The sequence below is a fragment of the Argopecten irradians genome, chromosome 9 (assembly GCF_041381155.1).
Source record: "Argopecten irradians isolate NY chromosome 9, Ai_NY, whole genome shotgun sequence".
Classification (NCBI taxonomy): Eukaryota; Metazoa; Mollusca; class Bivalvia; order Pectinida; family Pectinidae; genus Argopecten; species Argopecten irradians.
The window spans coordinates 24,866,822-24,891,312 of record NC_091142.1 but is presented as its reverse complement, the minus strand read 5'-3'; the positions used below and the strand labels follow the sequence as shown (position 1 = coordinate 24,891,312).

The window sequence follows — 24,491 nt, the reverse complement described above, 5'->3', positions numbered from 1 at the left end:
AACTTATGTCAACTACTTTTGCCGTCACCTAGCAAGTTTTAATGTCTGTTTTAAGGATGTATTGCTTAAAACATGACATTATTGACATGTATACTATGTATAAGGAAACAACTTTATTACGCCTCAGGCCTTGAGGATTAACCAATTACGTCATAGGCGACAGGTTTGATCGAGTTCCGGCTTTATATAGGAATGCCGGTTACTAGGGAGTTTACATCTAAGCTAATGCACAGTAAAACACAGTTAGGAATAGTGTGATATTCATGAAGTGTTAGAAATAATAGTCTGACTTATAATATCCCCCACCACTTCCTGACCTTGGTACATTTGTGTGTAGTTGTCGTATATTATACAAAACAGTGTAATATAGAAGCGATGTCTATACCTTTATCCATGAAGGAGGTTATAAATTTATAAGATAAGGTTATAAGATTGTTTTTGATGAAACAAGAAATTTGTATGTCCCATTTCAAACTAGGAATGCATGGTATGTAGTACAGTATGACAGTACCACAATTTTAGCATGCAAAGTATGACCAATTTCTTTTTCCAAGACGCCATCTTCGATTTTAACAGGGGTTACTATCACTGTCAGCAAATCCATCCCTTGGCTATATTTCATAGCAAACCTGGAGGTAGTTCAGAAGAGAAAAATAATCAATCATAAGTCTACAGAGAATTGCTTCAGAGATTACAGACAGTGACGCCTGACGTCAAAGTCATACGGTGTACCGTTGTCGCACATAGACCTTTCATTTTGACTCTTTATTCAAGGCAGGGGTGGATATGACGAGAGCGATAGTAACCCCTGGAGCAACGAGGATGCGAAGACCCATGTTCCGTTTGCTACCGTCTTAAAGCAATTAAATTAACAAAGATTTTTTTGGATATGTATATATCATCGATTATGTTTGTTTTTTACACATTAATAAATTCTTCAAAGCAACTCAATTTCTGCTTGAAGAGTGTCCTACAAGTAGGCTCGGTTGTAACCGGAACAAGGACGTCAACTTTCATCAATCAAACATATAAGTTGTATATGTTCTACATATTGAACCATTGTGGGTGTCCCTTGAAAGGTCTGGCTGCATAGAACGTAGATCATTCACACACCAGGTCCAAGGCAATTTTGTAGTGGATAACTTGGTAGATAGGAACAGAAAAAGTGTGTGCGCTAGTTCAGGACTAGCTAAGTGTTATGACATAGAGTAAATTGTCTGTCTACATAACACAGGAGACATAGGTGAAAGGTCATAAAGCAGTATCAATTCAACAAAGCAATCTCTGCCAAGGCCAATTTTTAAAAGGATTCAGGTTATGTTTGCACATTTTTCTGGAGCGACACGGAGATAAAGCCCTAATTTTTATAAAAAATAATGTTATCTAGGTATTGTAGGTAAAATTTGTTTGGCTGGATGTTTTAGCGCATAAATTATTTGAAAGACGATAGTGGAATAATAGATTCCCACATTGGAGATAATTGTTTTTATAACAATACAGTAAATATAGTAAAAAATAACTACATTGAAACAACTACATACTAACCATGAAATCGCTGTAAGCATTTCGTTATAAAACGTGTTTTATTGTACACCGAAAATATAATTCGTAACAAAGAGTTTGCGCACACTTTCACGTGCAAAAGCGTTTTAATATGATTGACACTAAACAACTTGTTCATTTAACTAACCTCCTTTGCAACATGAAAATACATTATTTATCAACACTGATTTAATACGTTGCATGATGATTCGCGAAATGCACTTAATGAACTTTTACAGATCTTTCATGTTAAGTATATCAAACAATTGAAATGACAAGTACAAATATATTGTTTTTATTATGAACGTTTTATATCTATCTGACAGACAATTATTTCATTATTTAATGTCATAAACACAGTGAAATCAGATTATTGTTATACCCCTATAAACTAGTTTCTATATAAACTCTATTGACAAAAATGCCAATAAATGAACTGTTCAGTGGAGCGGTCCAACAAACTGTTAAAATGGACTGTTAAAATGTGCTGTATGACTGGAGTGACGTCACAATGGGGTATAACAAAAACAGTTATCGACTGGATATCCGGGCAACAGATGATTTGTTGCCCTAACCCCCCCCTCTCCACACACACACACACACACACACACAACAACAACTGGATACTGTTACTAGTATCTGCTAGTATCCCCAAAGCGAAAGAAAAATTCTTTAATAATCTTTATAAACACGTATTATTACAAACACAAGCGACCACATGTAGGAATTGACTGATGATGTTCATTTCATATGTGATGACATTTTTTATCTTGCAGACTTCAGAGAAAAGGAACATTTCTATTCTGGTTACATTGAGAGATTAGATAAATTTAAATTAAAGACATTGTAAATGTAATCACAAAAACCTTGACTAATCTAAATGCAAAACATGATTATAAAAGCAGAAAGTTATTCTGAAATCATAAATTGATCATGTCATTGTATTGCTACGTCATAACACTGCGAAGGCCATATTACACTAGTACTATACATAAAGATAAAAAAGGCAAATTCAATGAATAAAAAACGATTCATGTGATTAATGTATAAACAGTACATTATACAAAAATTGCAAAATTTGGAATAATTGAAAATAGATTGAAATGAAACTTTGACTACTTGACTTGCTTTGGAAGATTTTCTACGATTTAGCTAACACACAGGAAAAATATAGGATTTTTAATCCCCAGAATCCAAGTTGTACACAACAGGGAACAATCGTTTCAATAGGATACACCAGATTCATACAGGTACAACGGATATGAAAATGATGATGGAATGCATGATGCATACGCACAGCAAGGTCCTTTTTTCATTTTGCATTTTAAAGTAATTTTAAGCCGATAAAAAATGCTCGTTACAAACCAATTCCAATGCCCTATAAACATTGTAGTTTTGAGTTTATGTTTCTAATATTTAACTGTGTTTGTGAGATGAATAAAGCTGTATCAAAAATATTTATCACAGAAATCATGTAACATATAGTTGTATCTATAGATAGGGATCATACAGTACTGTTAAAGGGAAGTGTCACATTAGGACAAATACACGAAGTGGTTGAGTTCATTATTGTGTTGTTCTGCAATAGTAAGGTAGAATTTTTGAAAAAGTCAGGCTCCGTGTGGAAATGAAAAATGCTTTCTCCCCAAGATTCTGTTGCTCCAATTAGCACCAATACTGCAACTATGTTCATGAGGAAACCCGCCGTGACCTGCAATGCGAATATGTATTTGATTTACTTCCAAATGAAAATATCAATTTTCTTGACAAACGCTGTTGGAAAGATTAGTTAACCATTTTCCGTAATTCTTTGGTAGAGAAAAATGAATATCTTTATTGAAAGAAAGAAATATATAATTGGTTTTCAATGCTGATAATTCTTTTCTAAAATTATGAATATGTATATTTCATTTGCACATCTATATTGATGCATCCATATTTATTTTCCTGGTATTATTTTCTTGATATATTATTTTTCTGGTCCGAGTAATTTGGTTATCATGAGTCTTTGATCGTGTTCATGTTGACTTCATTAGCATATTTGTGATTGTTATTTTATTTTCTAACTTTTGGCTACATTTCTATTTTATGGGAGGCTTCAGAGCTAATTTGATAGGTTTAATTATGTTAACCAGGATCTAAATATCTGATCATGTATGCTCCACAAATCCGCAAACATGACTTGCAAATAATCAGTTGGAGGCATTCACTACAAAGCACTACTGATATAGGTAACGAAAGTGATTTTTCATAAATTAATTGCAATTTCCTGTGTGTTTGTCATTGACAGAATTTTACATGGATTTTAAAATTTTAGCACATGTAATGATTCAACAAAACTTCCTTGAAATAAAACAATTTTCCTTCAAAATATAAACAACGTGAAAATAAGAACGAGTGTCCTAAAAAGTAAGTCCTGTTATTATCATTTGGAGAAAAGATGACAACGGCTAGCCAAGGTAAACATGTCTTCTTTAAAAGACAGAAACAAAATTTAAAAAGGCAATTAAAAACTTAAGAATAAGAGACACAAAAACACAAAAAATAAACAAAACGAAAAAAATAATAATAATAAAAAAATACACGCTTTATCAATAACACACGTGCAAAAAATATACATTATCAATCAATGATATGCAGAAAAAAACTCTGTTAATGTTTCAATAGTTAAGTTCATTTTTGGCGCGGAAAAACTTAAATAAGATCACCACTTCGTGTCAAACTCACCATGTCAATGACCTTGACGTAACCATAGGAGAATACGACAGCGTTAGGGGGCGTGGCCACCGGTAACATGAACGCGAACGACGTGGCGATGGCGGTAGGGAACATGTAATATAATGGATTCACTCCCAACTTTATTGCCTGAAATATAAATAACATATTACTAGCTCCAGTCTGAAATATAAAACAGATATATCTAGTTCCTGTCTGAAATATTAATCACATATTACCAGGTCTAGCCTGAAATATAAATTACGTATTGCCAGGTCTAGCCTGAAATATAATTTACGTATTACCAGGTCTAGCCTGAAATAAAAATCACATATAACTAGTTCTAGCCTGAAATATAAATTACATATTACTAGTTTTAGTCTCTGACCACCATTTCGGACCCTTTAAAGTCCATAATGAATTAATATTTAGAACATATATTACATATTAACATTACCATTAATTTAAACTGAATGTGTTTATCCCCTTCTACAGTACAACGAAAAATTAACATGGTAGTATATAACCGAAATGATTTCTCATATTGAAGTTATATTTCTATGCGTTAATGCAGACTGGTTTTGTTCGTTGTTGACATAAAAAGTGATTCAATTTTTATCCTTCTAGTAGTGTATACCAACATATGCTCGCAACAACATAATTCATTATCCAATCGATTGCGAAATACGCACGCGGAAATAAGTTGATCTAGACGTTCCATATTGGCCATAATTAAATGCTTATTTTTTATAATATATAAAATTTGGCCTTATATTTATCTTTAAACATCATTTTAAAACATAAAACATTCATGTTACGATTTTAACCATTTTTTTATATCTACATCCATATATAGATTTTATGCTATACTTTTCCAACATATTCATGTCATCTAAACAAGTTGCTACTTTTTAGTATTTCTGAAACACTTGGATATAAATGCATTTTTCTCCATCTTACCAGTTCGGCCATGATAGGCATCATCAGTGTACAGATAGCCGTATTGCTGGTGACCTCTGTAGCAGCCGCTACTATGTAGCAAAGTATCAAGTTCATTACCCAGGGATCAAAGCTACTGAACACCGTCAGTTTATCTCCAAGCCAGGAGGACAATCCGGATTGCTTAAAAATAAAATAATAAAATAATCCAATTGCTTGATAAAAATTATATCGCTATTGTTTTTGTTGGCTAAATCGAGTCTCACGGAGTCAGTAAGTTGATACAATACCCTGCAGTTTGGACTTAATTCTAATCGTTCATGCTACCAACCATTGCGTGATGGTAAAATGCAACTAAATTTGTTATATTGTCTTCTTGACGTGGTTTTTGACATCACCACACTTTTGACTTCGAGTTTAGTATCGCCCTTGTGAGAAAAAAGTTTTGTGGTTCTTCTATGTATCTTTGGCTTTTCGTTCTGCATTCTTCAAAGGAAGTCACTTTAGGCCTAGTATTGGTAAGATATTTTTTTCTGAAATGCCTCCAGCTTTGCCAAGACATAGTCCAGGTTTGACATCGACAGTGATAGAATCCACTGGGATATCAATCAACTATATGGTTGAAAGACAAAGGTGGAGGATTGTACAAGCATTATGCTTACCAGAGTGATAATGTCAACTACAAATGCGCTAATATTCAAAATAAAGACACCTGATGAAGACGTCAGACGTGCTATACGTAATTCTTTCATCGCCAAAAAATGTTCATATAATTCGTTCCTTCGTGGTGTTTTGACAACATGTTTCCTTACCTGACTTCCGTCAGCCAAAGCGAATCCACCACCGATCAGTAAGATGATGCCCCATGGAATTGATTTTTCCACTACTTTCCATGACATTAAAGGCTTTACTTCCTTAGTACTGGCTAAAATATAGAGGAAAGTATTTCATATGTAACATGTCACAGTCGAGATAGCAAGATCATACTTATCTAAAATGTTGTATTGAATTTACATGTATCGTGAAAGATGCTACACTGGGGTCAGAGTTTCTAATTTTCCTTCAATATAAGTATATAGAAAACAATCAATTGCACTCCGAAAAAAATCCATGGCATAATGTCCTATATGAAGTACTTAATGTCATTGCACAAAAGCCAAATAATTTAGTTTTATCATTTTTGTGTTAATTGGACACATATAGATACACGATTTAACACCATCTATTGCTCAAATGATGAGTATCGTTTATGCTCTGTCGGCGTTGGAGCATCTTTTATGATAACTAGAGCCTGCTTGCAGAAATATACATTATATACTTAATGATAATGTCAGAACATTCCTTTCATTTCAAATTTGATCATTAGAATTTGAAATATTTTTTGTAAGTGAGAATTAAAATTGGCCAGAAGTCCATATATTTTCAGTAGGATTATAACTAAATAAAAACTAACCTAGGGATGCATGAACCTCTATACATGATAGAATTGATTTCATTGTGTGACATATTTCTATCGCCACACCACTGTCTCTGTCGGTAATGCTATAATTAATCCAAAGATCAGATTCATGGCAATTTACAATTAAAAGTAAAAACTTCTGACGACGATATTGAGTATTACCAAACTGAAAATAAACAGCTACAGACCTTTGCTCTCACTAATGGAGTGAGCGTCCTTTCCACACCGGAAAAGTCTAGGTACTTCGGACGGAAACAGGAAAAGACTTGCAGATATCAAAATGGACGGAGTAGAATCTGTGACAGTTCTGGAAATCGAATGTCGTTAAATTTTAAGCCATTGCAAATCCTTATATTTTAAAGTCCACTATCCAATACCGAGGTGTAGCTGATATGCGTCAAAACATCACTACCATAATTCTGACTTCAATCATGTTACAGAACTAGGTTGTTCAAAAGATGATTACAAATTCAGCTGAAGATACTTAAGCTAATAACCATTTTAATAACGCGGCTCTTATAAATGTCTGTTTTGGGCACTATTCACATTTTTTTAATTGAATAAAATGAGCAATGTTTTTTAGAACTTACGCTGATGAAGTTCTTATTTGCAATTATAATATAAAGTGCTTCCCATGTATCTGATATATTCATTTTCTGTCGGAATGCATTTCACAGTTAAATATCGTAATGAATATTTTGCCCATTAGATCGCATAGTCATATGAGACATTTGAACGATTTTACGTTTTAAGAAATGTCAATATAATTTATGGCCTACGTGCAGGCTATTCGTGTAATAGGTGATTCGGTATAAATTTTCGTACATTGACCACATAACTGTTTTCCGAGGTCGTTACATGTACCGTACACTGCGCCAACTGCAGATGCACTGCTCATCAACATGCATTATTCAGAATGATGGTTCGCTTAATGGATATTTTGTTGCAATACACATAATAAAACACGTAGTTTAGCTCACAGACTGAAAAGGATTTCCACTTACTGTTTAGTATGGTCTTATTATTGAATTCGATATAGAGATATTTGAAAATCATCATGCAGCGATATCTCGGTGTGGACAATCTTAGATAAATGTATATGCCATTATTTCAATCTCATTGAAACATTGAGGCTTTCTGAGGTTTACGGTCGTCCCGATGACGATTTAAAATAGGGTTTTAGATTTCGGTTTCGGTTAACACTTGATAAAACCTAATGCACCAAACACCTTGTTCGCCCTTCTATGTCTATTCATAGACGATTGCGTTGATAAGTTATATACATAATCTGCATTTTTACACTTATCATATTTGATGCAAAAATCACGAAAAAGTTTTATCCATTTACAAAAAAGAAGAAGAAACAAAACGATATATTTATTTAATAACAAATATGTTATTTAAAAACATCTATGTATTTAAAGCAACAAATATATAATTCAAACCACATACATATAAATAAAACCTACATACAATACAATTTAAATAAAGTAATCATAAATTTAGTTTAAACCACCTTACAACTAATTTAAACACGTGCACATACTTTGGCGGGAACAAGTCTCCCCATCCACCAACTCCGCCCAGGTCACGTGATATCCACAAAATAACTAGCAACAAGAAATGACCTAGCACAGCTCCCTGGGCAAACCTTTTAAACAGTGAAAATATTGTAATATATATAGAAATCAATATCTATTAACCCTATTCGACCCAATAAGCGCCCTATCCCTTTTTAGGCTTCACTAACTCTGAATTAAATGCCGAATGAAAAAGAGAAAACTTTGTTGGTTTTCTTACCGATTTCTTTTGCAAATTGATATATGTATATGACTTACGTTGTACAATGATTTTTTGCAAAGCAAGTCCAAATTTGTTTTTGCCACTTATTGGGTCGAATACGGTAATTCTAATAATTCAAGTAAACTCAACAGCTCTGCATGCATTACACAAATTATTGCAGAAAAGTATGCCCTTTTTATTATACATGCTTTTTCATAAATGATTCTAATATTTTTGTCCATTTCTTTCTCTGCTTTAATACTTTAACGATCCGACTGAAAGATGTAGTACGTGTACTTTACTAACAAACTCCAGTAACATAGACACACATTTGTAGTAGTATTTCACACTCATTTTAATTCTCTTGAACGCACTTCCCTCTGCTTGGCGAAGTGATGCAAAACAGACATAAGAAATATTTAAAAGAAAACGAACAGAACTTACGTAATTGGGCCTAGGGCATCATATTCTTTCCTAAGTACCTCAGTCACCTGCCTAGACGTGTTTTTATCCTGTTTGTGGCAACAGCTAAAACAGGATCTGGAGTAATGAATTAGAGTACATAGAACATGGATAAAAGGAAAACTATTAGTACATCATCGTTCGATTTTGTCGTCAAAACAATTTGCCAATTTAAATGCGGTTTTTTTATTTAAGGCATTTAATGGGTTTTTTCTCCTTGTACACCCCGGTTTTACTTCACAGCCTAAACCCTGAATGTCCTCAAATGACCATGGTTGTGAATAGCAGGCTGAACTTATCATTAATGCATATATATATATTTAAGGTATTAAGAACTTACACAAGGTACACAGGATGCTTTTTATAAGATACATTGTATAGTGTAGTACAACTTAACTCTCATCAGGGTCATTTAGTGACTGGGCTATTTACGAGGCCCTATGTGATAGGATGTGTATATTGTAATCCTTATCACTATACGACCGTTGTGTTTACTTAAGACAAAAGAGTTCGAATTTAACGACAAGAACATGCAAATGTAAGCAAACAATCGTAGCGTATATTACTCACAATGAACGACGGAATGTGTTGTTGCTAAGACGTTAACAAGTAGTCAAACAACTACAAAGTACTATCTATATCAATATTAAATCTATCTTCTTTCGTTGTCCCGTACCACTGGTAGTACTGTTTATATCATTTTATGTAACCGTGTTCGTTTTGTGTGTCTTGATAAAGGGGCATATCGCCTCGAAAATTTGACATTTCTTTTGTCCACACGGTTGGAATTACTTCCTTGTCCAATATCAAACAAACGAAACTTATTCATGAGCTTTCGATAAATCAATAAACATGCTTTAAAAACGGCTTGGTTTAGAGTAAAGACACCACTGAATGTGTGTCGTTTGAATGGCATGTTGCTGATGTGGTAATAGAGTTAAGTGTTTGGGTGGCTGCAGTATGTTTGGATTTTCATTTGCCAGAGACACAGATTATCAAACCATCAACTCATGTTATACTGAAAACAATAAAAAAATGCTAAGTATTCAGCAGGAATAGACACTACCACTTTTATAGAGATTGTGGTTCGACAGAAGCGGGAGTAGTTTCGACAACAGCGGAAGTAGAAACTACCACTTTTATAGAGATTGTGATACGACAGCAGCTGGAGTAGAAACGAAACTACCACTTTAATAGAGATTGCGTTTCGACAGAAACGGGAGTAAAAAATACCACTTTGTAGAGATTGTGTTTCGACAGCAGCGGGAGTAGTTCCGATAGCAGCAGGAGTAGAACTACCACTTTTATAGATATTGTGTTACGACAGCTGTGGGAGTAGAAACGAAATTACTACTTTAATAGAGATTGTGTTTCGACAGCAGCGGGAGTAGTTCCGACAGCAGCGGGAGTATAACTACCACTTTTATAGATATTGTGTTTCGACAGTGGCGGGATTAGAAACTACCACTTTTATAAAGATTGTGTTTCGACAGAAGCGGGAGAAGAAACTACCACTTTTGTAGAGCTTGTTATTCGACATCGGTGGGAGTAGATACCGCCACTTTTCAAGAGACTGTGTTTCGACATCAGCGGGAGAAGAAACTACCACTTTTAAAAAGGCTATGTCTCGACAAAACAAATGAAACATGTGTTGTTCCTCTTCATAAAAATAGGCAAATGATAATATTTCATAATCATTAACGAAAAAGAATGTACAGTTGATATCACTACGTCTTCATGATCAAAACCAACGTTCTTAGTACTAAATCAAAACTAATAGTAAAACCAATATCTCATAATGGGATACTTACTTACAACGTAGAAAGTAAATTTGTAGCCATATCCAAAGTATGACAAGACAGATGGCAGAAAGAGGAAGTCCAAACTGCATCCAGGAAGCAAAGGTAATTGGAGACTCAGCACCATACTTCTGAAACACACTGTATACAGAGTTCATGTTACTTAATAATAAAAAATAACCTTTGTTTTAGCACAGATAGATTACGTCTTTGCATACTACACAGTTAGCTCCCTTACGGGTAGGTATCGATTGTTAAGTCATTATTTTCTGAGCGCAGTTTACGTGAAAAGTTTACTCTGAAAAGTATGACGTTACGCTCGCAAAGATATGAAGTCACAATCAATACCTGCATGCAAGACAGATAATTCAGTAATATGCAAATACGGAATACAGTACATATTTCTCATTTGAGTTCTTACTCTCTCCTAACTACGGGTGTAACACTGGTTTATCCCATGCAATGCATGTCGTCTGATGCTGGATTACATGGTCACTCATGCAATATAACCTCGTGACGTCACGGCGTTTACAAAAAGGTTGTTTTCTCAATTTCAGAAACCATGTTGATATTTTTGTATAGGACGCAAATAGTTGGACTTACAATTAAATCCTGGGATTTTACTAAATTTTGAGACCCTCGGACAGAATATCCTTATCCGTCCTATTGATATGGGGAATACTATTTAACATGGAATATTCGTGTGTTTATTTTCTAATGCTTTATTTAAATATGTCGTGTGTAGCAAAATCCGTAGTTTCCTACGAAACAGTCATTCTAATAATGTATACAATATAAGACTTATTTCGTTTTGTTTAATTTGTGGTTATACAGTACCCACGAAGAAACATCGAAATATTTTCACAATTGTTTTTTTTCAGTTTATCGTCAGGATTATTAACAGTCAGGGTCATGAAAGGACGTGCCAGGTTTGTTGGTGGAGGAAAGCCGGAGTACCCGGAAAAAAACAACGACCAGCGGTCAGTACCTGGCAACTGCCCCTCGCATCCCAGAGGTGGAGGGCTTGTAGTAATATGTCGGGACATCTTAACCCCTCGGCCACCGCGGCACCTAATATCACAACGAATATTCGTTGTTATATACGGTATAAAAAGTCAGTCGGAAATTCTAAATTATCGTATAAATACGTATTATAGTGGATGACTTACATGTCGCTCTGTCCCTTCATGACGAGGTTAGGTCCAGTTCCCGTCAGACTGCCTATACCTCCAACATTGGCCGAGTAGGCGATAGCCAGTGATAGTGCCTTACTCATCCTTAAGTGCTCAGCTCCGGACTTGTCGTCATCCATAGAACTAGATCCATCCTCAGATGTGGAACTGAAATAAAATCAATTTCATGAACTTTATTGTCGATCTGGACTAATTAAATGGCATTTATTGTCATTTTTATTATAATGTCACAAATAATACCTTGCAATAAAAATATGATGATATTTGATAAATGTACCGATATATACAACATACTCACCAGGACAGTAGATGTACCCAATAGAACACCAATACATAGAACGTCTATGCACCCAATCAACTTAAGCATAACCTGATACCATTTGATACTCACATTAAAAATATATTGAAGTGAGCTATGAAAAATAAAATCTTTAAATAATAAACCAAAATTAAGACAAAGCATTGTTGAAATGTTGTTTTCATTTAATCAGAAAAAAATGACAAATTTTGCTATTTAAAATCTTATAAGCTTTCATATTAATGATATATTCAATCAAAGAAATGGGGATACAAATCGGATCGTTTACTTTGTGGAATGCGGCTTACGTTTTAAGTTCCTGTCGAGCTGTATCATTATTAACAGATCCGTTATGTTTTTCGGTGACGGTAACACTTTCCAACTCGAGAGCCTTGTTATCGACACCTGTAATGAAAGAATCAGGAATATGTTTCAATCTAAAACATGAACGGATAACATTCATGATGTAAAATAATTTATATACTTGTTTTTCTCAAACCCACACAGAGTATTACGCAAATAAGTATCCCATTCTTAAACGTAGGAAATATTATGTGTCTAGACAGATCCAACAGGACTGCTATAAACGAAGAAATGTACCCGAAGGACACATAAAACACAACGACTAATTTTCTAAAAAAAGTCTACGTGTATTTTTTGGTGGAAATTTAAGCTATATTTTTAAATGTCCTAAGGTATTCCATCTTTGCATATTACATAATTATGTAACACAGCGCATGTTTTGATATATAATCACTGCCTCTGCCGGGACCTCTTGGTTACTAGTCTGATGCTCAACCAATCGAGCTAAAGAGAAGTTCTCTCTAGTCGAGCGGTAAATTGAGGCTTGTATTCACTATGGTTACAGTTAAATCACTTGCGCGTCAGTATCATTTAACATCATTATTTTATGAGATAAACTATGAGGTTACGCTCGCAAACACATAATGTCACAATCAACACATACATGTACCCACAGGGACAGATAACTCTGTAATATGCAAATTATAATAATCTGTCGTGAAAACAACACTTTCATGGAATGTTTATACTGTATTGTCACGGATGTAAGAACTTAAAATATGGTATAATATGGTTCATATTGTGTGGTTCTAGTATTGTATACCCACCATTTAATTCGGGTTGGTCCGTCGTTTCCTCCATTTCCTTAACATCTCGTAGCTGGACCAACACTGCGTTAGCTATGGGGATCATCATGGCTGTGGTGGCCGTGTTGCTTATCCACATGGAGAGGAACCACGTAGGTAGCATCATACCAAGCATCAACCTTTTATAACAAACATTTTATAATAAAGGAAATACGTCGTACCAAGCATCAACCATTTATGTCAAACAGTATATAATAAAGGAATTACGTCGTGCCAAGCATCAACCATTTATGTCAAACATTATATAATAAAGGAATTACGTCGTACCAAGCATCAACCATTTATGTCAAACATTATATAATAAAGGAATCACGAAAGGAACATCATACCAAGCATTAACTTTTTATAACAAACATTATGTAATAAAGGAATCACGTCATATAGAGCATCAACCATTTATATCAACGTTATTTGATAAAGGGCTCACGTCATACCAAGCATCAACTTTTTTTATCAATCATAATATAATAAAGGGCGCACGTCATAACAAGCATCAACCTTTTATATCAACGTTATGTAATAAAGGAATCACGTCATACCAAGCATCAACCTTTTATATCAACGTTATTTAATAAAGGACTCACGTCATACCAAGCATCAACCTTTTATATCAACGTTATTTAATAAAGGAATCACGTCATAACAAGCATCAACCTTTTATATCAACGTTATGTAATAAAGGACTCACGTCATACCAAGCATCAACCTTTTATATCAACGTTATTTAATAAAGGAATCACGTCATAACAAGCATCAACCTTTTATATCAAAGTTATGTAATAAAGGACTGACATCATACCAAGCATCAACCTTTTATATCAACGTTATTTAATAAAGGACTCGCGTCATACCAAGCATCAACCTTTTATATCAAACATCATATAATAAAGGGCTCACGTCATACCAAGCATCAACCTTTTATATCAACGTTATTTAATAAAGGGCTCACGTCATACCAAGCATCAACCTTTTATATCAAACATCATATAATAAAGGAATCACGTCATAACAAGCATCAACCTTTTATATCAACGTTATGTAATAAAGGACTCACGTCATACCAAGCATCAACCTTTTATATCAACGTTATGTAATAAAGGACTAACGTCATACCAAGCATCAACCTTTTATATCAAGGTTATTAAATAAAGGACTCACGTCATACCAAGCATCAACCATTTATATCAAACATCATATAATAAAGGAATCACGTCATAACAAGCATCAACCTTTTATATCAACGTTATGTAATAAAGGACTCAAGTCATACCAAGCATCAACCTTTTATATCAACGTTATTTGATAAAGGACTCACGTCATACCAAGCATCAACCTTTTATATCAACGTTATTTAATAAAGGACTCACGTCATACCAAGCATCAACCTTTTATATCAAACATCATATAATAAAGGAATCACGTCATAACAAGCATCAACCTTTTATATCAAACATCGTATAATAAAGGACTCACGTCATAACAAGAATCAACCTTTTATATCAACGTTATGTAATAAAGGACTCACGTCATACCAAGCATCAACCTTTTATATCAACGTTATATAATAAAGGACTCACGTCATACCAAGCATCAACCTTTTATATCAACGTTATTTAATAAAGGACTCACGTCATACCAAGCATCAACCTTTTATATCAACGTTATTTAATAAAGGACTCACGTCATACCAAGCATCAACCTTTTATATCAAACGTTATTTAATAAAGGACTCACGTCATAACAAGCATCAACCTTTTATATCAACGTTATTTAATAAAGGACTCACGTCATACCAAGCATCAACCTTTTATATCAACGTTATTTAATAAAGGACTTAAGTCATACCAAGCATCAACCTTTTATATCAACGTTATTTAATAAAGGACTCACGTCATACCAAGCATCAACCTTTTATATCAACGTTATTTAATAAAGGACTCACGTCATACCAAGCATCAACCTTTTTATCAAACATCATATAATAAAGGAATCACGTCATAACAAGCATCAACCTTTTATATCAAACATCGTATAATAAAGGACTCACGTCATAACAAGCATCAACCTTTTATATCAAACATCGTATAATAAAGGACTCACGTCATAACAAGCATCAACCTTTTATATCAACGTTATGTAATAAAGGACTCACGTCATACCAAGCATCAACCTTTTATATCAACGTTATGTAACAAAGGACTCATGTCATACCAAGCATCAACCTTTTATATCAACGTTATATAATAAAGGACTCACGTCATACCAAGCATCAACTTTTTATATCAACGTTATATAATAAAGGACTCACGTCATACCAAGCATCAACCTTTTATATCAACGTTATTTAATAAAGGGCTCACGTCATACCAAGCATCAACCTTTTATATCAACGTTATTTAATAAAGGGCTCACGTCATACCAAGCATCAACCTTTTATATCAACGTTATGTAATAAAGGACTCACGTCATAACAAGCATCAACCTTTTATATCAACGTTATGTAAATAAAGGACTCACGTCATAACAAGCATCAACCTTTTATATCAACGTTATTTAATAAAGGACTCACGTCATACCAAGCATCAACCTTTTATATCAAACATCATATAATAAAGGGCTCACGTCATACCAAGCATCAACCTTTTATATCAACGTTATTTAATAAAGGGCTCACGTCATACCAAGCATCAACCTTTTATATCAAACATCATATAATAAAGGAATCACGTCATAACAAGCATCAACCTTTTATATCAACGTTATTTAATAAAGGACTCACGTCATACCAAGCATCAACCTTTTATATCAACGTTATTTAATAAAGGACTCACGTCATACCAAGCATCAACCTTTTATATCAACGTTATTTAATAAAGGACTCACGTCATACCAAGCATCAACCTTTTATATCAACGTTATTTAATAAAGGGCTCACGTCATACCAAGCATCAACCTTTTATATCAACGTTATGTAATAAAGGACTCACGTCATAACAAGCATCAACCTTTTATATCAACGTTATTTAATAAAGGGCTCACGTCATACCAAGCATCAACCTTTTATATCAACGTTATATAATAAAGGACTCACGTCATACCAAGCATCAACCTTTTTTTATCAATCATAATATAAAAAAGGAACCGCGACATACCAAGCATCAACCTTTTATATCAACGTTATTTAATAAAGGACTCACGTCATACCAAGCATCAACCTTTTATATCAACGTTATTTAATAAAGGGCTCACGTCATACCAAGCATCAACCGTTTATATCAACGTTATATAATAAAGGACTCACGTCATACCAAGCATCAACCGTTTATATCAACGTTATTTAATAAAGGACTTAAGTCATACCAAGCATCAACCTTTTATATCAACGTTATTTAATAAAGGACTCACGTCATACCAAGCATCAACCTTTTATATCAACGTTATTTAATAAAGGACTCACGTCATACCAAGCATCAACCTTTTATATCAACGTTATTTAATAAAGGACTCACGTCATACCAAGCATCAACCTTTTATATCAACGTTATATAATAAAGGACTCACGTCATACCAAGCATCAACCTTTTATATCAACGTTATATAATAAAGGACTCACGTCATCATACCAAGCATCAACCTTTTATATCAACGTTATTTAATAAAGGACTCACGTCATACCAAGCATCAACCTTTTATATCAACGTTATTTAATAAAGGACTCACGTCATACCAAGCATCAACCTTTTTATCAATCATAATATAAAAAAGGAACCGCGACATACCAAGCATCAACCTTTTATATCAAACATTAATACAATACAAAAATTGGATAAAGATGCACAAGTTGTGTTGTTTTTATGACACCCCCCTTCAAATTAAAACTGAAAAAAGTGCGTAAGCATTATATGCCAACATGAACTAAACGCATTACAATTATACGATACATATTGACTGGCATCTCTGAGAAAATAAGTTATTAACACACATGGTCGCGTATTACTTTTGGGGTTGATAATTCAAGCATCATCATTAAATAATTTGATGAAGTCTTATTTACATACATGTCCATCTATGAATATCCTTTTGGTGAAGCAAAAGGAGGGCGAGACATCTTGTTTAAAATATTACTACAAGTTACATAACAGATTTTTTATATAATGTCAATTATAATGAAATTAGATTCGTACCAATGAGGTTCCGAGCCAACAATGAGAAGGATCCTCAGAGCTATCCTTTTGTGGATGTTCCAGTGCTCTATAGCGGAGGCGATAACCAGCCCACCGAGGAACAGCATGGTGGTGTCCTGGGTAAATAAAACAATTATGTGTGATACTAAGGAAAAGAAAGGTGGTGTCCTGGGTAAATAAAACAATAATGTGTGATACCAAGGAACAGAAAGGTGATGTCCTGGGCAAATAAAACAATAATATGTAATACTAAGGAACAGAAAGGTGGTGTCCTGGGTAAATAAAACAATTATGTGTGATACTAAGGAACAGAAAGGTGGTGTCCTGGGTAAATAAAACAATTATGTGTGATACCAAGGAACAGAAAGGTGGTGTCCTGGGCAAATAAAACAATAATATGTGATACTAAGGAACAGAAAGGTGGTGTCCTGGGTAAATAAAACAATAATACGTGATACTAAGGAACAGAAAGGTGGTGTCCTGGGTAAATAAAACAATAATATGTGATACCAAGGAACAGCATGGTGGTGTCCTGGGCAAATAAAATAATAATATGTGATACCAAGGAACAGCATGGTGGTGTCTTGGGTAAATAAAACAATTATGTGTGATACTAAGGAACAGCAAGGTGGTGTCCTGGGTAAATAAAACAATAATGGCTGATTCAGAGGAACAGCATGTTAGACGTGATACAGTGGAACAAGAAAAATATGTCCTGGAGAACAACAGAGATATGTCCTGGAGAACAACAGAGATATGTCTCGGAGAACAACGGAGATATGTCCTGGGGAACAAAGGAGATATGTCCTGGAGAACAACAGAGATATGTCCTGGAGAGCAACGGAGATATGTCCTGGAGAACAACAGATATATGTCCTGGAGAGCAACGGAGATATGTCCTGGAGAGCAACGGAGATATGTCCTGGAGAACAACAGATATATGTCCTGGAGAGCAACGGAGATATGTCCTGGAGAGCAACGGAGATATGTCCTGGGGAACAAAGGAGATATGTCCTGGAGAACAACAGAGATATGTCCTGAAGAGCAACGGAGATATGTCCTGGAGAGCAACGGAGATATGTCCTAGGGAACAACAGAGATATGTCCTGGAGAACAACAGAGATATGTCCTGGAGAGCAACGGAGATATGTCCTGGAGAGCAACGGAGATATGTCTCGGAGAACAACAGAGATATGTCCCAGAGAACAACGGAGATATGTCCTGGAGAGCAACAGAGATATGTCCTGGAGAGCAACGGAGATATGTCCTGGGGAACAACGGAGATATGTCCTGGGGAACAACAGAGATATGTCTCGGAGAACAACAGAGATATGTCCTGGAGAGCAACGGAAATATGTCCTGGGGAACAACGGAGATATGTCCTGGGGAACAACGGAGATATGTCCTGGGGAACAACGGTGATATGTCCGGGGAAAACAGAGATATGTCCGAGGGAACAACAGTGATATGTCCTGGGGAACAACGGATATATGTCCTGGGGAACAACGGAGATATGTCCTGGGGAACAATGAAGATATGTCCGGGGGAACATTTAATATATGTCCTGGGGAACACCAGAGATATGTCCTGGAGAAAAATAAAGATCTGTCATGAGGAACAATGAAGATATGTCCTGGGAAACACTAGAGACACATCCTGGAAAACACTAGAGACACATCCTGGAGAACAACAGAGATATGTCCTGGGGAACAACAGAGATATGTCCTGGAGAGCAACGGAAATATGTCCTGGAGAACATCAGAAAGATGTCCTGTAGAACAAAAGAGATATGTCAAAGGGAACAACAGACCGAATGATAAGGAACAACAAATAAAGGAATAACAGTAAGTGAATAGTAAATATAAATAAATGTCCAGGGATCATATATGTATTAGGAACTACACAACAAATAATGAGTAACACAAATAGGCAGCATTTTTTTGTGTTTGGGAACTACAGAATATTACATAAGTAAAGTTGTTTAACTTGATATAATGTATGCATTTAACATTATATTGCGAATATGATAACTGACAACACAACAAATAATGCGTAATATTAACAACAGAATACCGGGTAAGTATAAGAGGATAACTGGATGTAATGCACGTATTCAAAGTTATGTTGTAAACATGATAATTAATATCTGGAAAATTCTCAATCTTATACATGTATATGAAAAGCTTGTGCATCAGATGTTTTAGTACCAAAACGCAGCACTAGATGTGTTTAATAATTTCTTGTTATTCCTGGGGTTGAATGTCTTGTATGTTTTCACCTCAAATATGTAAAATATTTTGAAAAATCTTACAGTAACGTATTTCGATGAAACGTCTTTTGCGGACATCATTCCGACCAATGGGAATAAGATGATAGGCAGCAAGGCTGTGACAGCAATGGGCAAGGCCTCCGACACCCAATATATCGCCATTATTATCACCACATACGCACATTGTGCCTCCTGTCAACAAAAATCACAGTAACATATTTACTGACATTCGCTCAAGTTAAAGGTATCACGACGTATTAAAACCATCAGAATATATTTTTTCATTTAATATATCTTTTTATCATCATAATATTCTCCTTGTCTGTACTATCATACCACAGTATCATCTATTTATTATTAAGAAATGGCTCTTAAGGATTTGGTGTATTTATGTTTTTCCCAAAATGTAAGCATATTGTTCGGCATTCCCTTAAAACCTCTATACCATTTTCGATTAAAATTGGAGACCAAAATTTGAAATGCAGTAAGCAGGCCCTGGCGGCTGTCTCAAAGGCAAACTCTGGAACCCTTAGCGACGGAAGAAATTGGAAGAAAAAATACTAATCATAAGAAGCAGGGCAAAACATTAAGTACCCCACTTCTTTTGTGTGTTATAAAAGTGATAAAGCGGGTAATACGGGGATGACCTGTATTTCACGTTTACTATCCAATGTGTTAGCACGTGGAAAGGAGCATATGTATATGATATGTTTGATATAGAAAATAGAATATAGAATATATGTAAAAACCTTTTAATATACTAATTTTGTATCTGCTGTATATATTCTATATAATTTCCCTCTATCCTAAGCATAACATTTTAACTATAACATTTAGGGATTAACCGCAACGTTTACTCTGAATGACTGCTGATTTACAACATTATTTTATATTTGACATGACGCACGGTGTTTACTTCTCTTTCTCTCTTTGGCTGTAGATTTATCAATTTTAACGTAAATTTTACCTAGCATGCTTACACTGATTCATAAAACATGTGACGGCCAAGGTCACACTGGTGCAATTACATTTACGATACGTGTAACTTAGATACGGTCAAGGTCACATCTGTATACGTACTTATATGATATCGTATTAGACGCAAGTTAAAGATATAGACCTGCATTGATTCGAATGGAACACAAATTCTGAAATCACAACGTGGTGTTAGGGATACGAACAAAAACAAAACGATGCATAAGTAAATGAAACAAAATAAATTTAAATGAAAGATAATAATAAAAAAGAATGAGACAGTGGCAATATAATACTAGAACGGAACTACAGAAAAGCATAATTTGAACTTTACATAAAACAATAATAAAAACGTGTGTTTTATATAGTATCGCGGTCAAAGCGATGATATCGTGTAAATTATTTTTTTTTAAAGTAAAAAAAGAAGAAGAAAAAAGAAAAAAGAAAGAAAGAAAGAAGGGAAAAAATCCAGTAAATGACCTTATATTCGAGATATAAGCTAAATGTTATGAATCATAGTTTATGTAAATGTTAACTTTTATGCTATGATTTAGATGCAAAGACATGATTATGCTAATGAGGTTGATCATGTGATAATAATAAGGTCGATTTAAGTTCAACTATTGACTTAACTCTCAATCAATCCACAATATAGGACCGTTGTAGGTCTACCTTGATATATATTAAGTAACTTTAAATAAATGGAAACTCAAACCGTTGTACGAAATAATGTTCGTGAAAAGATCCAAGGGTATTGCTTTAGATAATTTAAAAAGAAATCAGAGTGCCTCATGCCAGGAAATGGCGTTTTCGAAGGACCATTGCAACATACTTCATCATACTAATATCAAAACAACTAACTATTGGCAACTGATATGCGTATAAAGACAACGAATTTCTTGTTTTCTAACTGATTTTAAAAAAACTAGTATTGATATATTTTACGTAGTTATGATCCAAAATCCATTAATCATGTTCTATATTTATTGCTTCTTATATTAAGTTCGATATTTATTTGCTTTTATTTGTTTAACATTCTATTATCAGCCAGGATTATTTCATGATGTGCCAGGTTGATCGAAGAAACCCGGAGTACCAAGAGAAAACACTTAAAGTGAGTACCTGGCAATTGCCCACATGGGATTCGAACTCGCACGCCAAAGGTGGCGAGCTCGTGGTAATATGTCGGGAAATACTAACCATTTGGCCACCGCGACATTAACACATTGAAATAAAAAGTCAAAATACAATAAAGTCAAATAGTTTCCCTTCGTCGAGTATGATGCCATAAAACAAAGACCTCGTGTATGAATCCTGTAATTTATGCAATATAATTAAGTTATTATTAGGATTCTGGCACATTATTCTCGATATGCAATATTATATAGCATGTATTACTATGCAATACTGCCATATGTAAAGATAAGATAAAAGGGACGGTTGGTAACGTGTGCTTTTACTAGTTGTTTTAGGACACGAAAACATAAGGTAGCGGTAGACACGTTAGATACATGTGTAAATGTGAACAGGTAGGTGTGTGTTGGGACGAGGTGATAGGGCCTGTCTCTTTTACGTTTGTCCCGTTAACAGGCCAACTGTCATCGATCACGTAAAACACACACTCATTTAACAGGATCTTATGTGTTTGTTTCATGCGTACTTAATATCGTAATATTATTTTTATTTTGTATATAAAACATCAAACGATATTAAAGGTAAATTTCGTTGTGGTTTGAGTCTAAAATTAAATTGTTTAATAATCACAAATAATAATAATAATATGAATACATAAACTATTGTTTCCAAATGTATCCATATGCGAAAACGTCTTTTTATGGTGTGGAATGGCTTTGATATTATATGGTGACTTGGAATGACTTGATATTATTTATGGTATGAATGACTTTGATATTATTTTATGGTATGGAATGACTTTGATATTATTTTATGTATGGAATGACATGTCATGGAAACTTTGATATTATTTTATGTTCTGATATGGACATCTCAAGCCATGTCAGAAACTAATTTAGAAATGATGAAAAATGCAGAATGATAAAATGGTTAAAAAATAAGAGGATTTGTTAAAAAAAAAAATACGTGGAATTTGTAATTTATATCATATACATACCTTTGTTTCTACACTTAACGGGACAGGTAACAACAGTATAGGCGTCAAAAGAACAATCAAAACCTTTCGTATCGCCAACAGGTCGTGTAAGAACTCACTGCAAGTATATCCCATCTTAAATCGGAATCTGTTCGTTAATTTGAATTCTATATAAATCGAACACAATCGGAATGATGTAACGGTGAGTTTAAGCCACAACCCATCTGGTACCTGTCGTGGACAGTAATGATCTCTCCGTTATCTTTATATCCGTGTGGGCTATGTTTGGGCAACTACACTGCTCTGTAAACAATATGTCTGTCCCTGGTTGTCAGCTTGATCTATTTTCTACATTAGCATAAGTATTACACGCATGTCAAACATATTTCTACTACTCGACCTCATGATTAAGTATATCTAAGATAATTAGCATGTGGTTTAATCTGATGACCTGTTATAGTTACATAACGCGTTTTCACTGTTGTTTTAAATATATTTAAGGTTAATGACAAATTATGTATCAGTACAAGCGCATATCATTACACATATCATCATACAAATGTCTATGATAATGAAAAACCAGAACGCTGACGGAAAAGTACACTTCGATAAAAGCGCTCCTTGTATCTGTTTTTTTTTCTCGCTCTTAATGTAGGACAACATACTTCCTACCATAAGGAGCCTCGCAAAGTCCTCTGACATCCTCTACCAACGTGGTTATATTTGATATGCTGTATTATTTATACGAACTGATTGCCATTTGACGTTCTGACCATGGTATGGATTATATCTATATGATTACTATTCCGAAACACATGGTTCTATTTTATTGTAACACCCCATTATACACAGAAATTGGTGGCCAGCAGTATTTTTTGGTTTATTTAAGATTATTATTTCATACTTATCAAGAAATTGATTGATTTTTTTAATTAACTTTTAAAAAAAAAACTTAATGTAATATCAATATCTTTTTGCACTGAAAGCGCGTTGATAGACTACAATAAATGCCAACACAACAAATGAAATCGGCAATCGTCTTCACGTCAATCAATGTGGATAAACCGGGACGAAGAGATGGGGAGTATAGAGGGAACGGACGGTTGGAGAGGGGGAAGGATGGAGGGAACGGGAGGGTGGAGAAGGGGAAGGATGGAGGGAAAGGAGAGGTAAAGGTGGTAGGCCTTTCCACAGCACTGACCAACTCTAGGGACCTGCCTGGCCGACTGGATGGACATCAAACAGGTACATTGTAAGGGGGAAGGGCAGATAGAACGAAGGACGTCAAAGGAAGGATCGAGAGAGGGGAAGGATGGAGGGAAGGGGAGGGTTGATATGTTTGGCCTTTCAATAGCACTGACCAACTCTAGGGACTTGGCCGACTGGTTGGACATCAAACGGGTAAGGGGTCATGGCAGAGGGAACGAAGGAAGTAAAAGGAGAGGGGGAGAGGGGAAGGATGGAGGGAAGGGAGAGGTAAAGATGTTAGGCCTCTCAATAGCCTTGGCCAACTCTAGGGACCTGCATGGCGGCGGATTGGCTGGACATCAAACAGGTAAGGGGACATGGCAGAGGGAAGGAATGAAGTAAATAGT

At 34.8% G+C, this 24,491-nt stretch overlaps 1 protein-coding gene across 1 annotated transcript; it reads right to left on the bottom strand.

Moving 5' to 3' along the window:
• Nucleotides 1-1,552: 1,552 nt before the first annotated feature.
• LOC138331854 (solute carrier family 13 member 2-like) lies at nucleotides 1,553-23,440 on the bottom strand. The gene is made up of 14 exons (XM_069279679.1): nucleotides 22,918-23,440; nucleotides 19,854-20,003; nucleotides 17,543-17,658; nucleotides 13,320-13,477; nucleotides 12,498-12,594; nucleotides 11,868-12,038; nucleotides 10,711-10,839; nucleotides 8,882-8,977; nucleotides 8,202-8,306; nucleotides 6,844-6,962; nucleotides 6,009-6,121; nucleotides 5,218-5,379; nucleotides 4,270-4,407; nucleotides 1,553-3,253 (listed from the first exon to the last, which is right to left on the bottom strand). Exons 1-14 carry the CDS (start codon nucleotides 23,029-23,031, stop codon nucleotides 3,047-3,049), a joined length of 1,875 nt encoding a protein of 624 aa, XP_069135780.1. The 5' UTR covers nucleotides 23,032-23,440; the 3' UTR covers nucleotides 1,553-3,046.
• Nucleotides 23,441-24,491: the final 1,051 nt, after the last annotated feature.